This window comes from Solanum pennellii, chromosome 3 (assembly GCF_001406875.1).
Source record: "Solanum pennellii chromosome 3, SPENNV200".
Taxonomy (NCBI): domain Eukaryota; kingdom Viridiplantae; phylum Streptophyta; class Magnoliopsida; order Solanales; family Solanaceae; genus Solanum; species Solanum pennellii.
Window position 1 is genome coordinate 31,139,672 of NC_028639.1, and position 24,629 is coordinate 31,164,300.

Here is a 24,629-nt window from a genome sequence, read left to right on the forward strand (position 1 = left end):
CTTCGTTAAGGTTATGCCTCTTAGTTCTATCATTATGTCTTACGATTTCAAGTGTATATAAATAAAACTGAAACTCGTATAAAATTGAAAGAACAAATTCATTCATCATATGGGATGTCTTATATAATAATTTTTATATTCTATGTTATATCCTAAGTGTATTATGTTACGTATCTGTTTATTTAATTTTATACTAAAAACTTAATGCTTGTACACAGTTAAAATTGAATCTCACTTGAAACTAAATTAAAAAACATATTTAATTTATTATGTGTAAAGGGTTAAACATATTTTAAAATATATATAAGAAGACAAATGAAAAACCAAAAATACAAGTGGTGGTGCGGTGTTTGTGATTGTAAAATGTCGTGAGTCAAGTTGTGAAAATGATAGTAAATTCACACATTTTCTCTCTCCTCATCAATATGCTTTTGTTGTGAGTAATAAATAGAACATCAAATCTAGCTATCAACTGTCAACTCAGCATTTTTAGTATTTTGCATTGAGAAAGCCTTTGAGCTTTTCACTACTCAACTATCGAATCTGCAAATTCGGATCTGTTCCTGAAAAGTTGATAGTATCTCTCAAATCTCGCTTCTGATTCATTTTCCTTTTGTGTAAGTTTGTTTTTACGTCCACATGCATGTTTGATTCGATGTGGAAATAATTGGATTTTGATGTGCAGCTTTCTGGGAGATAAAATATGAAGAATTCCATATCTGAACAGAGTTTCTACATAGAAAGTGAGGAAGAGGATGATGAACATTTGAGAAAACATGAAAATGAAGAAGAAGGAAATGAATCTGATTTTTCAAATGAAGATAATAATGATGATGAAACTAATCGACCAAATTCCTTAACCTCTGCTTGGCCACAGAGTTATAGGTATTAATTTTTCCCTGGATCTCATTTTCTTTTCTTCGATGTTGATTGATTGATGTAAGCATGTGAAATTGGATTAATTTATTATTAATGAGTAATGGAAACCATCTTATGTTCAGTTTCCTGGAATATTTGGAGCCAAAACCTTCTGAACGATTTTGATTCTAACTATTGCAATCCAGTTTTACTAATAAGATTGTTGGATTTGATATTTATAGTGGCGTGACATGGCCTAAGATTTCCAAACTCTGTCTCAAGAGTATCTTAATTGAGGAGTTTAAATTGGGAAACTACACGAAGGAGAATGAAACTAACAAGGACATTATGGCCAATCACTGGGATCCTTGAGAGACCAAGAAAACTAATGCATAACCTCTTTAAAATGAATTTTCCTTCAATAATTATTCAATACGATGCCTGATGTGTGGGGAGCTTGCTTCGAGGAAGTCATACAAGCAACAATTTATTTGCTGCTGATCTATAACAAAGCAGATCACTCTTCATGTAATGATTCACATTTTAGAGAGTTTTCTTTAGTTCCCAGATATTGGTTACTGTCTCTAAAATAATTGACCAATTTATATGTTATCAAATTACTGCTATGTTGTATATAAAGCAATGATGGATCATATGTAAAGCTTTGACAAAGAATTGAAATTTGGCATTTATGTACATTGAATTCCCAGTTCTAATCATCTTGAGTACCTCTTGTAGGCAATCTATGGATCTATACAGTAATGTACCATCTCCAAGTCTTCACTTCTTGGGAACACCTTCATTATCTCGGCTAGGAAGCTCATTCTTTGGCTCATCTCTCATAAGAAGACACACTCCTGAGGTATTGCCCTCTCTTCACAAGCCTCTCATACTGCCAGCAGAAGAAGAAAAAGCACCTCACAGGCGTAGTTCTCATGGTTTGATACCTCCCCTACATCCGAGGAAGTCTTCTATTAAGAAAATACCTGATATTGAAAGACCTTCCAAGGATGCACATGGACTTCCGATTTCTCACCAAAGCACCTATGGTCAAGCAGTGGTAAATGGTAAGTTTCCTGAATATAGTTTCATGTCATAGTGGATGTTTCCGTTTATTGATGAGCACTATGCCACCAGAAGATCAACATACCACTGTAATGCCATCAACAGTTCCCAAGCTGCCATTTGATTTATTCTAAAGACATAAATTTACGTATATCCTATTGTGCTTATGGTGACATGCTTGTATCTGGTAAATGTTTGAATGAAATTTGTCCCTCTAATTGTTAGGTAAAAGGATAATTTAATTCATTTCTCTTGAGCTGTGATTTAAGTCAAATGGGGGATCTTATGATTAATTTTAAGCTTTGGGAGTTTCTCTTGAGAAACACTGATACATAATAAATGAGTACAGAGAAACCAGAAATATGAGGCTTCTTCCTTCTAAAGTTGTAGCAAACCTTTATAGTGCAGCATCTTTAGATATATAATGGCTGTTGTAGGCTGAAGTAAGGCATGCAATTGATCATGCAAGTGTTACACCGAATATATCTGTCATCATTGCAGGAGATTATTCATTTTGCTTACTAACACCTGTTACATCTTTGACCTAAAGGAAAGCTCTTGGTTGTATATCTCTATCTAAATTAACTGCCTGCAAAGTCAGTTAGGAACATTTTTGCTCATACATTATTTGTTTCATACAGGCATGAATGTTCTCTGCGGAGTAGGCCTTCTTTCTACTCCTTATGCTGTGAAGGAAGGTGGATGGGCCGGACTTTCAATATTATTCATTTTCGGCATACTTTCTTTCTATACTGGCATGCTCCTGCGGTACTGCTTGGATAGCCAACCAGGGCTTGAGACATACCCAGACATTGGTCAGGCTGCTTTTGGTACAATGGGACGAATTGTTATATCAGTAAGTTCCATTAACTTTTAAGTTGTCCTTTTTTGGTTCTTGTACATCTGGTTATATAGAAGGCCTTGCTGACTTGTCTCACGTTGGTGGAGGAAATGGGCTGTCATCTCCTTAAATTCTCTTGAGAAATCCTCACATCTTGAGCTAGCTTTGGGGGCTGAGTTAGGCCCAATCCAAAAGTAGTTACTCTTAACTAATGAATGTGCACACTCTGAAAGAGAGGAGGCAATCATATTTTCTATTTAGCTGGGTGGCATGAAGAAAATGTGAGGATCTAATATTCTTAAATATGTGGTGCTTTCATCTTTAGTAGACTGTATTCTGAGACAATTTTGTCACACCGTTAAGATCCAGTAGTAGTGAAAACAGCTGTTTGAGGAGAAATGTGATCTTCATCTACTAAATAGCCAGGTAGTATTATCGACTAGTGTGTATCTTGGCTAAACGTTAATACCTACTGATGAGTGCATAAAAAATAAAGCTAGTAGAATTTGAACACATCACTAGTGCAAAAATACTGAAATTAGATATTTTTATGCTTTTATCGTAGATAAAACTTTAAGAAAAAGAGAACATTCAGTTCTTACTGTTCTAGAATAACTCATTAAGGAATTTTTCACTCCAACAAATCCAATTTCCATATTATTTTCTTTTTGCTGAATACTATGTCATATCTGACAAAGGGTTAAATATTTCTTGTTCTTGATACTGTTTTTGTTTGTTTTTGTGGATGCAGATAATCTTATATGTGGAATTATATGTAAGTTCATCTTACCTATAAGTATGTCATTTTTTTGCTTTTCCTAGCAAACCGATGTGAGTTGCTGTTTTAATATCTAAAACATCTCAGCCATCTTGATATTGCTTCATTTCCAAATTATGTAGTATTTATGCTTTCTCATTCTATCTATTTGTCCTTCAATTGTAGGCCTCCTGTGTTGAATACATAATCTTGGAGGGTGATAACTTGTCTGCTATATTTCCAAATGCACATTTAAGTTTGGGTGGGTTTGAGTTAGATGCTCGCCATCTTTTTGTTTTGATAGCTACCCTGGCTATTCTTCCTACTGTTTGGCTGCGTGACCTCAGTGTCCTAAGTTATATCTCAGGTGAGTGACCAACTTCCTACACTAGGAGCTTCATGCCTGAACTGTCAAAATTATAATCTGATAGCATTCTCGTGTGCCTCAATGCACTTATGCACCCATATGATAACATTTGTTAGAGGACAATTCATGAAACAGTGCCTACATACAGTAACCCTACAAGAAAAATGCAGATATATGGGGTACTTGGTGTAGTATATAGATTTCTTGTACTCGTGACAAACAAGTTCACAGGCTTCCCCAGCGCCTATCGAGGATGGAGGGAAGAAATTTGCACTTCAATGATCCTGCGATTATGTCATATCTGATGCAGACGTCTACATTATTGATTTGGGCTATCCTTAATGCCTTATGCGATACGTAGAAACCTATTACTTATCTACAATTTTGTAGATTGTTTGATTGTAGCTATAGACTTTCCAGTCAACAGAATTCTTGAAGTCTTAAATAGTTTTCTGTGGTTTTCATATGCAATTTGTAAGTGCTGAACTATGATTCTGAATTGACTGCTTGTAATTTTCAGTTGGAGGAGTTATTGCTTCTATTTTGGTGGTCCTTTGCTTGTACTGGGCTGGCTTGGTGGATCATGTAGGCTTTGAAAGCAAAGAGACTATACTTAACCTACCAACTCTTCCTGTTGCTATTGGGCTTTATGGATTTTGTTACTCTGGGCATGCGGTCTTTCCCAATATATATACATCCCTAGCAGATCGTAGTCAATTTCCTGCAGTCCTCTTGACCAGGTATTTGTTCGTAGATGCTCATGACTTGCTTGTTGAAGTCTGTTGATTAAATCGGAGATATGCTCTAGGATAGGAATTCATGTTCCAGCTCTCTCTAGCAATCCATGCAAGGAAAAAAAAAACGGGAACCTTACCCTATCATTCAGTAATATCAGTACCAAGGTTGAATTCTGGTGTAGATTATCAATGCCATCCTGTGTTCCCAGGGTTTGTTTTGACGTTCAGTTTTTTCCTTATTTTGCAAACTCTGGGTTTAATTTGGATGCAGTTTTGGTTTGGTGACTCTGTTGTATGGTGGAACTGCTGTGTTGGGATACCTGATGTTTGGGGACTCAGCTGAATCCCAGTTTACTCTAAATTTGCCAAAAGGATTAATGGTTTCCAAGGTTGCTGTATGGACAACTGTAAGAAACTAACATTCTGACTGAGTTCTCTACCACCATTTGAAGATGTAATTAACTTGTATGCCCTTCTTTTGCAGGTTGTTAATCCTTTTACAAAATATCCTTTTCCTGAATCCATGATGTGAATTTATCACCAATTCTGGTTCTCAGCTAGTACGTTAAAATATGATACTTAGAAAGACATGAATCCTACTTTTTTCTGGTGCTGCTATATAAAGAATGAACAGATATGAAAACCTGGATAACTTCATGCTGGCTGCTGCAAAAGTCATCAGCTTTAATTTAAGGCACTTCTGTCAAAAGATTCTCTTCTTTGTATTCAGTCTCATTTCATATATGCAATTTTCTAAGGTGATATCTCTTGAAAAAAAAATGTCTTCCTTAATTAGATGTACATTTGCTTTAACCCTGTCTCCAGTAGCAATGAGTCTGGAGGAATTGTTGCCATCAAAACACACCAAATCTCACCTGTACCCAATCCTCATTAGAACTGCATTGACAATCTCCACAGTAGTAGTTGGTCTTGCGGTTCCATTTTTTGGTGAGGGTTCCTGCTTTGACTCAACGTATTCTTATCTCTCAGCAATTATCTGTTGATCCCGTTAACCATTTGGGAACAGTAATACTCAGTGGTCCTGCTATAACTTATGGTTATTGCATATCTCAGAGATAGCTTCATTTCCAACTAGATGTGCTCCTTCTCTTTGTAGCATTGCATAAATTAAGCATTAGTATTTATCCTGCAGGTTTGGTAATGGCATTGATTGGATCTTTACTTACAATGCTAGTAGTGAGTCCTTTTACACATTCTCTTAAGTTTGTTTTCTATTGCTATTTATCATCATAAATGTGTACTAATTCGAAGCTCTATTTCCAGACTCTAATACTACCTTGTGTTTGCTTCCTGAGAATCTTGAAGGGGAAAACAAGCCGCCTTCAGGTATGGAGAAGCCCATACCCCTTCTCTATTCTCTTTTTGTGTCTGACGTTACAATTTGACTAGTTAATTATACTTTGCATTAGTTGAGATATTTTTCTTGAAAAAACATCTTATCCCAAAAAAATTACATTACGACAATATGTGCATCTCAACTACTTAACTATGCTATGCTGCAAGTATTCACCGGTAATGGAACTTCTTTTATCCTTTCCATGTGCGCAGGTTACCATATGTGTCTTTATTATCACAGTAGGTACTGCATCTGCATTGGTCGGTTCGTATTCAGCTCTCTCCAAGATCATCCAGAGCATGATATAAATTTTGGTAATACTATGGCACCAGATGTTTTTGAGCTTAGAGTTCGTTAAGTTTCTAATTATAAAGATTTCACAAGTTCCTATTTTCTTGTAAGAGATCGCGCTCATACTCCATTTTCAGGCTAGTGATTTTGATAATGATTCTTTTATATTTTTAAATACATCTGCAGTTCAGTTGTATTTTAGAGAGAAAAGATACACTTGTATTTCATTAATTTTTTTTCTTATTCTTAGAATGTTATTTGAAGGGGACAAATCCAAATCTCATTATAACATTGTATTGCAAATTCCAAATGTTCTTTAGTTTTTATATGCTAATTCAGTCTTGGAATCTTCTTTTCGATACTTTAGGAAGAGATACCCTCGAAAATATACACATGAGGAGAGATCTTCAATATAGCAGTATGATTTCTTACCCAAGACCAGTTACTTGAATAGGAAAAAATCCTATTGTGTGGAAGAGTTATTGGAGAAATCAGTGTTAAATTTATAATCGTTGTGTTTTGTTTTTCGAAAGTCAATTTGATTAATTTTTAAAGTAAAATTAGATTATATTAATTCAATACTTAGATATTCAAAAACTATTCTAATTGTCATGTTTTGCTTTTCGAAAATGAATTTGACTGTCAAAGTTAAAATAGAATACATTAATTCAATACTTAGATATTCAAAACTATACGAAAAGTAATATAAATTCTAATTTTTTGCATATCAATATGATGAAAAGACACATTCTAAAATGCTAGACGGAACTATTATCATTTGACTCTAAAAAGGGAAACTATGACTATTAGAAGTGGATAGAAGTAGTAAGAGTTTATAACTAATTGTTGAAGCTGCCAAAATAATTTGCAATTAGTGATATCACTTGTAAAATTAGTCGAATTACATATTTACTCTATACAAAATTTTGTCTAAGATGAATTATTTAAATTCTCGTTTAAAGATATGTGAACGTGAAGTTGAAGATGAAGAGATAATTCATTTGTATAATATTGCAAATCAATAGCTAAATATATTTGCTAGTCCATTATGTAAATTAAGTTGCAAATGCTTTAATAGAAAGTCCTTGAAAGACAGATATTTGAAGCGTGATAGACCAATCGATTCTAAACATAAAAGTCATAGCAAATGATCAAGATATATAATCATGATAATGAGTCAAGTGCATTAAAAGAGTACCCTATGGTCAAGATGATTATGATAATTAGGCAAGTGTTTTAAAAGAGAATCATAATATGACACATTATAAAACTTTGACAAAGGTTCAACTACCTCAAACTGATGAAAGTAGGAAGATCTCAAATAAATTCTGTCATATTGACACCGAATCAAACAATCATAGAGGATATTTCAATATAATGTAGCACTCAATTTTATAAATGATAAGAATTAACAGTCTTAGCTTGAGCTTGAATTTGTCAAATAGTGTGGACAAATAAATAATTATTCAAACAAAATATACAATTCAAGTATATTTTACTGCACTTGAAAAAGTGATGTGTTGGACATATAATTCATAGATCAAAGTATAATGTCAGTGGAGTACGAATAAATTATTGCGCGAAAATATAACCGTAAGATATAAAGTACGACTTATGCCTTAAAGTATAAAAAGTTTTCATGAAAGTTGTGACATTATTAATGTTTAGAAATATGTTTTCTTATGGTGGATGCAATGAGGTTTAATCTTTCACTTTAACAATAGATGAAGTGTTGAATAATTATCATGTCTTATTAGACCGTCTAGGTTATATTAAAATTTTTGAAAAATTTAAAATGTCTTGTAGCGATATTTCTATAGAGTACCCCAATGATTGTAATTGTGAGATTACTTAATATAAGAAAGATCTCATAAAAATGAAGAGAAAATATTATGTATTAGTAAAATTCATACACTTACATGCCCTGTTATTACTATACAGGAGATAATATTTTTTGTTAATGTGTAAAAAAGATATAATTTCACTTTTATGTACAGATATTTGGTTAAATCAAATATTAATATCAATTTATGTTGTTAAGAAATTTTTTATTATACAAATGCAAGAAGATAATTTGATCTACATAATAAAAGTTATGTGAGGATAATATCATATTACCATATTCAATGAGACAATTAAACATTGGTCCTTCTATGGCATGCCAAGATACCAATTAAGCAAATAACTCCACCTAAAAATGTGTGATTTTCTTTGAAAAGATAACACAAATTTGAACTAAACACGTATAAGATTGAAATATATTGTCTTACAGAAATAATATGATATTGTCATTGGGGTGGAGGGTGGGGGGTGTCATACTCTTTTCCCCTTAGTTTGGATTTGTCCACTAGATTTTTCTAGCAAGATTTTTATCGATCTAACAAATAATATTTTTTCTATAAAACATTTCTAGTATGATTTCTGTCCCTTTTTAATTTTCATAATTTCCTTTTTTAGAGTTAAATAATACGTACTTTGAATAACATTTCATGATGCAATTTTTTATCATATTGATATGCAAAAAATGTACAATTTATAGTACTTTTAGTATAGTTCTTTTATCTATTTTGTTTGTTTAAAATATCAAATTAATGTAATCTAATTTACTTTAAAAATTAGTCACATTAACTTTTAAAAAGTTTAAAGTCATTTGAATGAAAGAACTAATATTTTAATGAAACACAAAATCTATCGATGGATATCTAAAGGGGTGAGTGTTATAAATATTTGTAAATATTAATTAACTTAATTGTGAATGTCTATAACTTTTAGGTGAAAATCAACTCATGATTTTCCCCACCTTCTCGAAGATTAATGACATGTTTATGACACTTTTTAATGTTCCTCAATGTAATTCTATAATTAGAGGTAGTTTGATACTGTTTATGTTTATTTTTAATTGTCATAATTTTTATTTATAGAGATAAATAATAAGAACATTGATTAACATTTTATAAAGTATTTTTTTATCATATTGATATGCAAAAATTACAACTTATAGTACTTTTCGTATAGTTTTTTGATATCGAATTTTTTTTGTTTAAATTGTCAAATTAATATAATATAACTTAAATTTGAAAATTAGTCAAATTAACTTCCGAAAAGTGCAACATGACAATTAAAAGTAGACGAAGAGAGTAATTATTACTCCCTCTGCCCATATTAGTTGATCACCTTACTAAATCAAGAAAACATCAATTAAATTTTTAATAGATTACCCTTGCAAATAATTCTTTCCAAAAGTGTTCATATTTGTTTGTAAAATTTTCAACAAATTTTTTAAGGGGTGAATCAATAAAATTGTTAGTATGTGGAATTATCTTCTTATTTATGATTTCTTAAGTATAATACAAAGCGAAAAATAATCAATTAATATGAACAGAGGAAATGGTATTCTTTATGTTTTATCTTTAATATTAATTTACTTATTTCCCTAAATTATTTTTCAAACCTAATACTAAACTTCAACTAATGGAGAGGTAGTTTGATAAAATAGTCATATAAATCATTATTTTTTTAATGAGTATATGAAATCTAAATTTGATAAAATAAAAGTGAACGGAGAAAGTATGTAGTTACTATTTTTGTTCCTAGTTACTTATCTATTTCTTTTTATAGTTATCCCTAATTACTTTTTCATTTGACAAAACAAGAAAGAACAACTTTTTTTTATCTATTATACCATCAATAATTTTTTTTTAAAAAAAATAAAACTTCTTTTAAAATCATAAATTTTAGTTCATCAACTTCAAGATTAATAAGGATCAAATGATAAATTTACTACATCAATAATTACTTTGTTAATAGATATGTCAATTTAAAAAATAATAAATATAATTAGAGACAAAGAAAATATATTATTAAATAGTATCCGACTTTCTGACATGCATGGCACACGTGGTCATTGTTCTTGAAAAATTCAACATTCCTTGCGTAAAAGTGTGTTTCCTCTCGAAGAGTACTTGCATGCATAGTTGAAGAATTATTTTTTTAAAAAAAATACCTTAATACGAAGTTCAAACAAGCGCTTAAATTCAACAAAAAATATGTAATAAGTGTACAAGAAAAAATACAAATAAAGAATTCGGAAATAAATGTTCTACTTTTTTTTAAGGAGAAGGGTCTGATATAAACTTTTAATTTTGTTATTTAGAGGTGATATACCCTTGTTAAGAAAGTGACTTATATATTCTTATTATTATACAGATGACTTCCATATACAATTTTTCTCTAACTAAAGTGAAAATTTAATTTTAATTCAATGGCATCAAAAATGAAGAAACAATGGTTTAATGAATAGAACAAGGAGACCGTCGTATAAATAGCTTGAGATGTGGGTCCAATCAGAATAAATATTTTGTGTTGAGTCATCTTATTTGGATAAATATTTTGCTTAATGAATCTAATTTATGTAATTTTACCAAAAGATATTAGGTACCTCCAAATCTCATAATTTTAGCACGATTGACTTATACCTTTAAAAATAGTTATTCGGATGAAATTACTTTTATTTATATATGCTTACCTATTATGCTTCATTTTTATTGATCTCACTTTAGATGTGTAACTGCACTTTTTTAGCTTTGACATACACAGATTTAAAAGTGTAATCATTATTTTGTTGGTGTATATATCGTCTAATAATTTTTGCTTAATTTATACATCTTGAGTTAAGTTAAAGATCTTTGATTATTTTTTATAATAATTTAGTCGAGATGCATAATCACATTCTTTGGCTTCTTTTTATGCATCTTTAATAAGTGTGTAATCACATTTTTTAATTGCAAAAAGTGCTCTAAATGTATCTATATTTGTTTAAAGCTTGATATATCTTTAACACCTTATATTTTCTTTGTCATCAGCCAAAACAGTATCTCTTTTGTGTGTGGGCAGGGAAACCCTAATGAAATTCACAGTCTTTATCGGTTGGGTGCATATATATTGAATAAATTCGCTCTTGTATAATAATTCGCAAATCACAAGATATAAATTGCACTATTTAGGCAAGTTCAGTGCAACCAATTAGATTTGACTTAGAAGAATACTAGCTGGTGATTAAGGAAAACGATCTCAAAATCTTCTTTGTAGGAAACCGCTCACTCAACTAACTAGTCAACCCTAGTAGGTCCTAAACAGAATCCTAATGCCTCGAAAAAATGAATTTTTAAAAAAATAATAGAACGTTTTACGCAAATTCATATATTCATGTTTAATATTCAATTCATGAGAAATTTAATTGAATGAGTCCATTTTGTAGTAACATTTTCTTTTGAATTCACTGATTTATTCTCAAAAATAAATTATGAGTAATAATTCAAAGAACAGATGAACATGATACAATATACACTCATTTGCATCAATATATGATAATATCAATTTGAACATCAAGAAACTTACTAGTTGACTTTATATTATATTAATATTAAAGAAAGAATATTACATTAACACGTTTGATTCTCAATGACCAATTAAATGTTTAAACCGGAGACCTTTGAATAGTGTTAAAATGTGATTTGTATCTGTAATGACACGCGTGTACAAAAGAAGATTTGAAAAATATATATTTTGTCGCTGAATATAAAATATTGCTAAACTAATATAAAAATATCATAAAAAATATATCCATTACTAATTATTTATTAAAACGTAAAAGTAAAAGAAAACATATTTTCTTTTTGTAAATGAAAGCAAAACTTGCATCCTAAAATGTGACTTTATTTTAATTTTTTTACAAAGTAAAACTTGCTCAAAACAAAATAAAAACATCAAAAATTAAACCAAAAATAAATATTATTGATAATATTGTGTAAAAGATTTAGACATGGTCAAAAATTAGGTCTCCCGTGTTCACAATAAACAACCATTAAAAGAGAAAGGGTTAATCGATCAGTGGCCACTTAAAGTTAGCACAAATTTTCACTTAGACACTTTAATTATGCTGGTTTATTTTAGACACCTGATGTCATGTTCTGTTGTGTCAGTTTGACATTTTTTGTTGACTTGACATATTATTGCGCTGCACGCATTTTGAGCGCTTGAGGAGTTTATTTTTTTAATTTTTTTTTCTTCTTCTTCTTCACTCTTTATCCCTACCACTTATTCTACCTTCCACCATGCAAAATCATGATAAAAATCTTACAAAATATGAAGAAGAAAAAATAACTATCGCACTAATTTCAAAAACTTTTATAAGAACAAAATTATGAAAAATCATCACACTAATTTTGAAATAAAAATTAGAACAAAGCACACATTTTTTTTCAAAAAAAAAGAAGAATAAATGTCATATATGGTTCTCAAAATCAAATTCACAAAAAAAAAATCTAATGATTTTTTTAAAGAAAAAATGGAAGAAGAACCAAAATTTGTCGAGAGGTTGGGGAGGCAAAAGGGATAGAAGTAAGGGGATCGGTAGGGGTGGAGCTGAGTAAGGGATGGTAGAAAATAGGTAATTTTATTTATTTATTTTTGTCGAAAAATTAATTATTTTTAATAATTTATTTTAAAATTATTATTTTTACACTCAAATGACATATGTTAGCTTTTAATTAGTTATCATGACTTGTCATCTGCAAGTGTACTATACACACTTTATAATTTCAGCTGATTAACGAAAAGGTGTTAAAATGACATAGCAGACCCCTATTTGAGGTGTTTAAAATGAACAAAGTCCACTTGAAAAGTTTAAGTGAAAATTAATGCCAACTTTAAAGGGCTACCTATGGATTCCGCCAAAAAGAAATATGAAACAAACATGTATAATGGAGGCATGCATGGAGCCAAGACTCAGGTTAGAACAATATTGAGGTTTGGGAGAAGATTTAGAACACTTCTCTTTTATGATAATGTTGCACAAAGAATCTACGGCCTTAATCTATTCTTATTTGTCGTGGTAATTAATGAATTGACACGAGATATTCAAAGACAGTATTGCAACGTATGTTATTCACAAATTAATAATATAATATTGATTGATGAGACACATTGTGAAGTAAACGATAACTAAGTTGAAAGTTTGGAAACTGAGATTCTAGAATCTAAATGTTTAAGATGTTATATCAAACTAAAACTATTATCTAGAATGCAAATTCAACAATGTAACGTAGAAACAGAACTGGAGTACGTATTTTAAAATAAATAATTAAATATATTTAAGACCAATGAAAAACCTAATAATACAAGTGGCTGTGCACTGTTCGTGATTTAAAATTGTTCAACTAAATTAATTAGCCCTTTCCATAAACATGATTGTAAATTAAGGCATTTTCATCCTCTCTCTGTGACTTGCTCTATTCCAATTAAATTTGAATTACACACGATAAAATTGACCTTCTCAACAAAATTTTCTTCATATTCATGGGCTAACCCGAGATCACATCTTGCCTATATAAATAGTGCATTCAAGTCTGAACATTTTACTAGCTAGCTAGTTGCACAGAAATTAAAAAAGCCTACCTCTTTCATAAGAGCCTTAATTTCCATTTCATTTTTTTTTTCTCCATTCATCTCTTCGTCTGGTATATATTTATAACAAGTTTTTATTTAATTTTCTTTGTTATTATTTCCCCCCTTGTAATTGATTGTTTTCTCCACTTGTATATACTTGAGTGTTTTTCTTGTATACATAAAAATATACATCATATACATGTTTGCATGATCTAATGCACGTGTATTAAGGTCATAAGAAGCTCGATGTACGTTTTCAATCATGTATTTATTACAAATAATGGATTTTGGAAATCAGAATCATATATATGATCAGTAAAAGTATACAAAGATATATATGAGTATAATATCAGGAAAAAGTATTATATATGGTTCATTTCGAAGTCGTGGCTCTTCACCATCATCATGTATATATAGAAAATTCAAATACTATATACTAAATTAGATTACTAGAAGCAAAGTTCAACAACTCCAAAGGGTTACGTTTTTTTTTTTTTTTTTTGTTTGATTTGATGAAATCTGGTGCGTAGGTTTGTGGGAGCTAAGATGATGAAGAATTATATATGTGAAGAGAGTTTCTACATAGAGAGTGAAGAAGAAGAAGAGGAGTATGATGAAAATGAATCTGATTTTTCCGATGAAAATAATCGTCCCAATTATTCCTTAACCTCTGTTTGGCCTCAGAGTTACAGGTATTTCATCCTTTTCCCTTCTCTTTACTTTGAATCCTTGCTGTTTTCATCTTTCAACATCATAATGGAGTCTATTTTTTTTAATTGAATTGTGAATTTGCTTGTTTCGACATGATCACACAAGCAACACTTTATTTGCTGCTGAAAGCACTTGGTGATCTATAACAAAACAGATCACTCTTCATCTAATGTTTCATATTTTAGTGAGTTTTCTCTAATTATCAGACATTTGTACTTCTTGTCCTGTCTCTAAACTAATTGTGGCCATTCGATATGTTGTCAAATTATTGTTATGATGTATATAAAAGATGCAATGATCGATCATCGTAAAGCTTTCATCTCTTGTGCACATGGACTCAGTTTTACTAGTCAACTATATTTATCAAACTTATGCACATGAGTCCAATCATCCGTGAGGATCTTCAGTTCATTGCACATCGATCTCCCAATTCTAATCGTTTTGAGTACCTCTCCTATACAGTAATGTATAATCTCCAAGTCTTGACTTCTTGGGAGCACCTTCGTTAGGAAGCTCATTCTTTGGCTCATCTCTCATAAGAAGAAACACTCGTGAGATATTGCCTTCTCTTCACAATCCTCTCATACCGCCAGAAGCTCACAAGCATATTTCTCATGATGAGAAACCCTCCAAGGATGCACGTAAACTTCCAATTTCCCGCCAAAGCTCAGTGGTAAATGGTAAGTCATGGTGTGTTGATGAGCACTATGCCACCAGGCCACTGTACTGAACAGTTACGCTTATGATATCGTATTCACTTAGGATTAATGTTGAATGAAATTTGGCAGTCTAATATATCTATCATCATTGCATGAGATTGTTTATTTTGCTTAATAATATTCAGACTTCAAATACATCTCCAAATATTCCTGTACTTGACCAAAAGGAAAGCTCTTGCTTGTATTTCGGCATGAATGTTCTCAGCGGAGTAGGAATTCTTTCTACTCCTTATGCTGTGAAGGAAGGTGGATGGGATGGACTTTCAATATTATTCATTTTTGGTGTACTTTCTTTCTATACTGGCATGCTCCTGCTTGGATAGCCAACCCGGGATTGAGACGTACCCACACATTGGTCACGCTGCTTTTGCTACAACAGGACGAATTTTTGTATCAGTAAGTTCCATAAACTTTAACTTGTCTTTGATTCTTCTACATCAGGCTTTATATATTGAAGGCCTTGCTGACTTTGACATACTTAGTGTCCCATATGTTGGGTATGTAGCAAGAATTGATGGGAAATAGAGGGAAGGTGAGGAATTTGAAATGTTGAGAACTTGAAAAGTCCACTTATGCTTTAATGAAAAGGCATTTGTCCCTCATCGATGATGGAAAGAAAAATAGGAGAGTTTAAATACATAAACACTCCTATTAATTGTTAAAAGGGTTGGAAAGAGGGACCCCCCTCGCGCCGTCGTCGTCGCTCGCTTTGGCTTCGGCAAATGATCGAGAAATTATTTTTTGGACAAAGTTTGTCTTAATTATTTATTTAATTAATTAAATGGCCAAAAATATTTTCAATTAATTAGTTGATAACAGAAGTTTTTAGTTAACCGAAATGTTTTCAACTTTTTAGTTAACCCGACCCGACTCAGATCCGCGCGTGACCCGTTTTATTTTCCGTTTTATTTAAATTTCCCGCCATGACTGTTCTAAAAGGTTGCAACTTTCAGGAACAATCAATATCATTTGAAAGGTTGCAAACTTTCATTAATGGTCGTGTCAATTCTGAAAGGGTTGCAACCTTTCAGAACATATTCTTCTTGCCTATAAATACCACTCAGTCTTCAGAATATTTTTTCAACGAATTTTCTAATCTTCCTTCTTATTCTAAACATATTTTTCTTCGTGTACTTTCCTGCTATGGATTGATTCGCTGACAGTAGAGTTTTTTGGATCTACACTCTGCTGATTAAGATCATTTTACCCTGGGAGGTTATATTCCAAATCAAACCTCGGATACTAGAGGGGAATAATTTCCTTAAGGGGACACTGTGAGTTCAGTGGACTTGATCTTCTTCCAAACTAAAAGATTATTTCAGATTCTGGTACGTTTTTACAGATTTAAGTATTTTCTGAAATAAATTTCTGTTTATCTTGCTTACTGGTTCTATAAATTTCAGTTACTTCGTGTTTCTGAACAATTTATTACAATCAGTGATTTCTGGTTTTGATAACACAGATTGGAAAACAATCTTAAGGAAATTATTATTTTTTTAAAATCTGTGTTTCTGGTGGAGACAAAAATCTTCGTGATTTTATACTCCTTTAAGTCTGCAATTATAGTTTATTGCTTACTTAGATTGTATCAATTTTTGTTTATCAGAAATGACAAACAATGGTGTTACAGTGGCTGGTGCTGCACCAACCCGAACTCTTGTACCACAAGCAGAGAAACCGGGTAAATTCACAGGTGTGAATTTCAAAAGATGGCAGCAACGAGTATTTTTCTGGCTTACCACTCTTGGTCTGCAGAAATTTACAAGTGAAGATACTCCAGTTCCAATTGATGATATGCCAGACAGGGAAAAATTCATGATTATTGAAGCATGGAAACAGGCAGACTTCCTATGTAAAGGCTACATTTTGAGTGCTTTAGAGGATGACTTATATAATGTCTATAGTGCAATAATAACTTCAAAAGAATTGTGGGATGCACTTGAGAAGAAATATAAGACAGAAGATGCATGCTTGAAAAAGTTTGTGGTTGCAAAATTTTTAGACTATAAAATGGTAGATAGTAAAACCGTTGGATCACAAGTGCAGGAACTTTAAATTATTCTCCATGATCTGATTGCTAAAGGTATGGTAGTAAATGAAGCTTTTCAAGTGGCTGCAATGATCGAAAAGTTGCCTCATTCATGGAACGATTTCAAGAATTATCTAAAGCACAAGCGTAAAGAAATGAAGCTTGAAGATCTTGTGATTCGGCTCAAGATTGAGGAAGATAACAAAAACGCCGAAAAGAAGTCGCGTAAGAGTTCAACAATCATTGGAGTTAATATTGTTGAAGAAGCTCCTACCAAAGACAAAAAGAGAAAGAAGTCTAACGGGAAGAAGTCAGAACAGGCCAAGAAGAAATTCAAAGGCAACTGTTACAATTGTGGCAAGGCTGGTCATAGGTCTTCTGATTGTCATGCTCCAAGAAAGGACAAAAACAAAGGCAACGGCGAAAGTCAAGGAAACATCGTGGAAAAGATGAAAGATGCAGATGACTTGTGTGCAATGATATCGGAGTGTAACTTAGTTGGAAATCCCAAGGAATGGTTTCTCGACTCAGGTGCCACTAGACATATTTGCTCTGCGAAAGAAGCCTTTGCAACGTACACTCCTGCTGAGTACAATGAAGATTTATTCATGGGAAACACCAACAGAAAGGATTGCAGGAACTGGGAAAGTAATGTTGAAAATGACATCCGACAAGGTGTTGACTTTGAACAATGTTCTGCATGTCCCTACTATTAGGAAGAATTTATTTTCTGCTGCACTACTCGTTAAGAACGGGTTTAAGTGTGTCCTAGTTAGTGATAAAGCTGTAATAAGTAAGAATGAAATGTTCATAGGAAAGGGCTACCTCAATGAGGGTCTTTTTAAACTAAATGTAATGGTTGTTGACAGTATTAATAAAATTCTACTTCGTTTACTTATTGGAGTTAAGTGATTTATGGCATGCCCGTTTGGGACATGTAAATTACAAAGCCTTGCGAAAATTGGTTAATCTAGAAGTATTGTCTAATTTTAAATGTGCTAAGTCGAAATGCAAAATTTGTGTGGAAAGTAAGTTTGTTAAACATCCTTACAAGTCTGTTGAAAGAAATTATAAAACTTTAGACTTAATTCACACAGATATATTCAATATGAAGTCAACACCAACTCGTGGTGTGAAAAAATATTGTATAACTTTTATTGATGACTGCACTCGATTTTGTTATGTATATTTGCTTAATAGTAAGGATGAAGCAATTGATGCATTTAAGCAATACAAAAATGAAGTGGAGAACCAATTGAATCTAAAGATAAAAATGATTCGGAGTGATAGGGGTGGAGAATATGAATCTCCTTTTGAAGAGATATGTTTGAAATATGGTATTATTCATCAAACTACTGCACCTTATACACCACAGTCAAATGGTTTGGCAGAACGGAAGAACAGAACATTAAAGGAAATGATGAATGCCTTAATGATCAATTTTGGTTCACCGCGAAACCTTTGGGGGGAAGCCATCCTTACAGCTAATAAAATACTCAATAAAGTACCTCATCGAAAAACACAATCAATTCCATATGAGTTGTGGAAAGGAAGAAAACCCAACTTGAAATATTTCAAAGTGTGGGGGTGTTTAGCCAAAATAGAGGTTCCTTTACCGAAGAGGGTTAAAATTGGACCCAAAATAATAGATTGTGTCTTTATTGGGTATGTTGTGAATAATAAAGCCTGTCGATTTTTGGTTCACAAATCTGATAATCCTGAGATTCATGTTAATACAATAATTGAATCAGATAATGCAAAGTTTTTTGAAAACATTATTCTGTATAAAACTGAAAGTGAGTCAACAAGTGAAAGACCTAAACGACCACAAGAAGAATCAATGAAAAATATTCTAACTAGTGAGGAACCTAGGCGTAGTACTCGGCAACGAAAATCTGCTTCTTTCGGACCAAATTTTGTAGCACTATTGCTTGAAAATGAGCCTCAAACATTTAAAGCAGCTATGTCTTCGTCAGAGTCAACTTATTGGAAAGAATCAGTCAACAGTGAGATTGAATCAATTTTAATTTTAAGCAATCACACTTGGGAATTGGCTGATCTTCCTCCAGGAAATAAACCTTTAGGATCAAAGTGGATCTTTAAAAGGAAAATGAAACCTGATGGGACTATTGACAAATATAAGGCTAGACTGGTAGTTAAAGGGTACAGACAAAAGGAAGGTCTGGACTACTTTGACACATACTTTCCAGTAACAAGGATAATATCAATTAGGATGTTAATAGCACTAGCAGCAGTGCGTAATCTTAAAATCCACCGAATGGATGTAAAAACAGCCTTCTTAAATGGAGAGTTGGAGGAAGAAATTTACATGGAACAACCTGAAGGGGTTATAGTTCCTGGTAAAGAAAAGAAAGTGTGCAGACTTGTGAAGTCACTTTATGGACTCAAGCAAGCACCCAAACAATGGCATGCTAAATTTGACCAAACAATGTTGGCAAATGAATTCAAGATTAACGAATGTGATAAATGTGTTTACATTAAAAATATTGTGAATCATGAAGTCATTGTTTGTTTGTATGTTGATGACATGTTAATAATGAGTAAAGAAATTGACGATATAAATGCTACTAAGCGCATGTTGTCCAGCAAGTTCGATATGAAAGACTTAGGAGTTGCTGATTTGATCTTAGGGGTCAAGATTATCAGAACTCCACAGGGACTAGCATTATCTCAATCTCATTATATTGAAAAAGTATTGGATAAGTTCAAATACTTGAATTTCAATGTTGTCAAAACTCCAATTGATTTAAGCTGTACATTTAAAAAGAATGAAGGTCAAAGTGACTCTCAATTGGAATATGCCAGAGTGTTGGGAACTTTGATGTATATTATGAATTGCACGCGACCAGATATAGCATGTGCTATTAGTAAACTGAGTCGGTACTGTAGTAATCCGAATCAAACTCACTGGATGGCAATGAAACGTGTGTTGGGTTATCTAAAATATACACAATATTATGCTTTGCATTATAATAAATATCCTGCTATGGTTGAAGCATATAGTTATGCAAATTGGATCACCGGGTCAAATGATGTAAAATCCACGAGTGGTTATGTGTTCATACTTGGTGGAGGAGCAGTCTCTTGGAAATCGTCCAAACAGACATTTATTGCTCGCTCCACAATGGAATCTGAATTCATTGCTTTGGATAAGGCTGGTGAAGAAGCGGAATGGCTCCGGAATTTCCTAGAGAATATTCCATTCTGGCCCAAACCTGTTGGACCAATTTGCATACATTGCGATAGTCAAGCAACAATAGGTAGGGTAGGGAGCGTTATGTACAACGGGAAGTCTCGTCATATACGACGGAGACATAACACCGTAACACAACTGCTCTCTAGTGGAATTATCACAATTGACTATGTAAAGTCAAGCGATAATGTGTCAGATCCACTAACGAAAGGCCTAGTGAGAGAGGCAGTTGAAAGATCATCTAAGGGAATGGGTTTACGGCTTAGGACAAGTCAGCATGACGGTAACTCCATCTAGCAGACTGGAGATCCCAAGAGCTAGATTCAAGGAGAAAAATAAAGTTGTGACTGGCGGTTCGACATTGTCAATTAACTCAATCCATTCTTACGATGAAGACAATGTTCAGGAAAAGGTTAAGACTTTAAGGCTTGTTAATGAGGTAATAAAGCTTAAAGTTTTTAATGATTTGCTAAGTTTGGTAGCTTTGACCAAATAGTGTATCTACGAGATGACACGGTTAGAAATCACCTACGTGAGTGTGAAGTGGAAGCCGCTTCAAAGAGAATATTATGTCAAAAGCCTATTTTCTATACACTCATGAAACCAGGAGGTGTTCATGGCTGAAACGAACACAACCGTAAGAATCATAAACAATAAACGGTTAATTGTGTGACATATGGTTGTCTAGGTATATATCAAAGCTCGACGGTTCAAAGATATCACATCTACCGATTGACCGAGTAAATCTGACATATGTTCACTACGGAAAGTCCAAGGGGAAACCTACTTATCCAGATGCAATTAATCCTTGCTTGTAAAGTACACAATTGTCCGTGCATTCCTATGTTATAACCATTCCCCATCAATGTGGGGGATTGTTGGAAAGAGGGACCCCCCTCGCGCCGTCGTCGTCGTCGCTCACTTCGGCTTCGGCTTTGGCAAATGATCGATTGAGAGATTATTTTTTGGACAAAGTTTGTTTTATTTATTTATTTAATTAATTAAATGGCCAAAAATATTTTCAATTAATTAGTTGATAACAGAAGTTTTTAGTTAATCGAAATATTTTCAACTTTTTAGTTAACCCGACCCGACTTAGATCCGCGCGTGACCCATTTTATTTTCCGTTTTATTTAAATTTCCCGCCATGACTGTTCTGAAAGGTTGCAACTTTCAGGAACAATCAATATCATTTGAAAGGTTGCAAACTTTCATTAATGGTCGTGTCAATTCTGAAAGGGTTGCAACCTTTCAGAACATATTCTTCTTGCCTATAAATACCACTCAGTCTTCAGAATATTTTTTCAACGAATTTTCTGATCTTCCTTCTTATTCTAACATATTTTTCTTCGTGTACTTTCCTGTTGTGGATTGATTCGCTGACAGTAGAGTTTTTGGTATCTACACTCTGCTGTTAAGATCATTTTACCCTGGGAGGTTATATTCCAAATCAAACCTCGGATACTAAAGGGGAATAATTTCCTTAAGGGGACACTGTGAGTTCAGTGGACTTGATCTTCTTTTAAACTAAAAGATTATTTCAGATTCTGGTACGTTTTTACATATTTAAGTATTTTCTGAAATAAATTTCTGTTCATCTTGCTTATTGGTTCTATAAATTTCAGTTCCTTCGTGTTTCTGAACAATTTATTACAATCAGTGATTTCTGGTTTTGATAACACAAATTGGAAAACACCATATTGGTGAGGGAAATGGATCGTTGTCTCCTTTTATTGTCTTGGACAATTCTCACCTCCGGACCTAGCTTTAAAGGTTGAGTAAGGTCCAAGATCGATTTCTTAAGATGGTATCTGAGTCGAACCAATTCATATTCTTAGTTCACTCAATGTTGGCCAAGATCTTAAGTAAAAGAGAAACACTCAGTTTTGACTTTTTAAGAATAACTTGTTAAGGTATTTTGTCACTTTAAAAATCATATCTTCTTATTATATCTTTTGGCTAGATATCTTACATTTGATAAATGTTTAATTAGAAACATTTCTTGTTCATAATACTTATCCGTTTTGGTATTGTTGTATTTTTGTGGATGCAGATAATCTTATACGTGGAATTATATGTAAGTTCATCTGGCCTAGAAGTTTGTTATTCTTTTTGCTTTTCCTCGCAAACTGATATGAGTTGCTGTTTTAATATCTAAAGCATCTCGTCCATCTTGATATTGCTTCATTTCTAACTTATATAGTCATTCTATGCGTTTATCTTTCACTCATAGGCCTCTTGTGTTGATATCATAATCGTGGAGGGTGATAACTTGTCGGCGATATTTCCAAATGCACATCTAAGTCTGGGTGGGTTTGAGTTAAATGCTCGCCATCTTTATGTAGTGTTAGCCACCCTGGCTGTTCTTCCTACTGTTTGGATGCGCGACCTCAGCGTCCTAAGTTATATTTCAGGTGAGTGATCAACTTCCTGGACTAGGAGATTCATCTCTGAACTGTAAAAATATATAATCTGATAGAATTCTCGTGTGCCTCAATGCGCCCGTATGATACAATGGTTAGAGAACACAATTCTTATAGTAATCCTACAAGAAGAATTTTCAAATATATGACTACTTGGTGTGGATGTATATTTATATTTCTTGTGCTATTGGCAAACAAGTTCACATGTTTTCTATTAAGGATAGAGGGAGAAATTTGTACTTAAATAATCCCGCGGTTATATCATATCTAATGCAGATATCTACAAATTAATTTGGGCTATCCTTATGCAAGCTACATATGCAAGAAGCCTTCCGGTAAACAAAATTCATTTTTTCTGATATTTTGACATTCATTTGTTAATTTTCAGTTGGAGGTGTTATTTCTTCCGTATTGGTTCTCCTTTGCTTGTACTGGGCTGGCTTGGTGGATCATGTAGGCTTTGAAAACAATGGGACTATACTTAATCTACCAACTCTTCCTGTTGCTATTGGGCTTTATGGATATTGTTTCGGTGGGCATGCTGTCTTTCCCAATATATATACATCCCTAGCGGATCGTAGTCAATTTCCTGCAGTCCTCTTGACTAGGTATCATTCTCTAATATCATTCTAGATCACATTATCAACGTCAACTTAACCAGATTTTGCTGAAAATGATCCTGCTTTCCCTAAGTTTGTTTTGATAATGTTTTTTCTTATTTTGTATGCAGTTTTGTAATGGTAACTCTATTGTATGGTGGAACAACTGTGTTCGGATACCTGATGTTCGGGGACTCAACTGAATCCAAGTTTACTCTAAATTTGCCTAAAGGATTAATAGCATCCAAGGTTGCTGTGTGGACAACTGTACGTAAAACTAACATTCTGATTGAGTTCTCTACCACCATTTGAAGATGTAATTAACTTGTATATCCCTTCTTTTGCAGGTTGTTAATCCTTTTACAAAATATGCTGTAACATTGTCTCCTGTAGAAATGAGTTTAGAGGAATTATTGCCACCAAAACACGCCAAATCTCACGTGTACCCAGTCCTCATCAGAACTGCATTGACAATCTCTACATCACTAGTTGGTGTTGTTGTTCCCTTTTTTGGTGCTGTCACTCTCAGCAATTTTTCATTTGCCTATTTCAGATGGTTTCATTTCCAACTATATGTGTGCTCTTTCTCTTACATTACTATTTATTCTGCAGGTTTAATGTTGGCATAACTGGATCCTTACTTACAATGCTAGTCTTGAGTCCTATAGCGCGTTCTCTAAGTTTGTTTTCTATTATTGTCATATATCTGTACTCATGAAAACTCTATTTCCAGACTCTAATACTACCTTGTGTTTGCTTTCTGAGAATCTTGAAGGGGAAAATAAGCCACCTTCAGGTATAGATGAGACAAATTTCAGCACGCATTCTCACATTACATGTTTATGTTATGCCTAAAACAATTCTATTCACTTTCTTTTCTATGCACAGGTTACAATGTGTGTCATTATCACAATAGGTACTGCATCTGCACTGATTGGTTCGTGTTCAGCTCTCTCCAATATCATCCAGAGCATGGCCTAAATTTTGAGTATGGCACCAGATCATGTTTTTGAGCTTTAGAGTACATTAAGTTTCTAATCATAAAGACTTCACAAGTTTATAGACCATTTTCAATTCATATGTAGTTCAATTGTCATTTAGAGAAAAAATGTATGTTGTATTTACTATACCAGATCATGAGTATAATTGATACAATTGATTTGTATCAATGAATACAACTATATCAAATTGTATTAGTGAATACAATTGTATTAA

At 32.9% G+C, this 24,629-nt stretch overlaps 1 protein-coding gene and 1 pseudogene across 1 annotated transcript; both read left to right on the forward strand.

The window, feature by feature from the left end:
• The first annotated feature begins 375 nt into the window (after nucleotides 1-375).
• Nucleotides 376-6,576, forward strand: LOC107015000 (amino acid transporter AVT1C-like). The gene is made up of 13 exons (XM_015215145.2): nucleotides 376-617; nucleotides 686-885; nucleotides 1,597-1,925; nucleotides 2,565-2,779; nucleotides 3,516-3,539; nucleotides 3,708-3,888; nucleotides 4,409-4,628; nucleotides 4,897-5,032; nucleotides 5,110-5,129; nucleotides 5,428-5,573; nucleotides 5,779-5,822; nucleotides 5,910-5,972; nucleotides 6,195-6,576. Exons 2-13 carry the CDS (start codon nucleotides 704-706, stop codon nucleotides 6,288-6,290), a joined length of 1,656 nt encoding a protein of 551 aa, XP_015070631.1. The 5' UTR covers nucleotides 376-617; nucleotides 686-703; the 3' UTR covers nucleotides 6,291-6,576.
• A 7,692-nt stretch (nucleotides 6,577-14,268) lies between these two features.
• Nucleotides 14,269-24,395, forward strand: LOC107014135 (annotated as a pseudogene).
• The last annotated feature ends 234 nt before the right edge of the window (nucleotides 24,396-24,629 follow it).

Excerpts from the sequence above, each read along its gene's own strand:
- LOC107015000 (XM_015215145.2), top strand. The coding sequence starts at position 704 with ATGAAGAATTCCATATCTGAACAGAGTTTCTACATAGAAAGTGAGGAA. Across the intron at positions 1,926-2,564 it reads TGGTCAAGCAGTGGTAAATG|GCATGAATGTTCTCTGCGGA; the intron begins GTAAGTTTCCTG and ends TGTTTCATACAG. Across the intron at positions 2,780-3,515 it reads TGGGACGAATTGTTATATCA|ATAATCTTATATGTGGAATT; the intron begins GTAAGTTCCATT and ends TTGTGGATGCAG.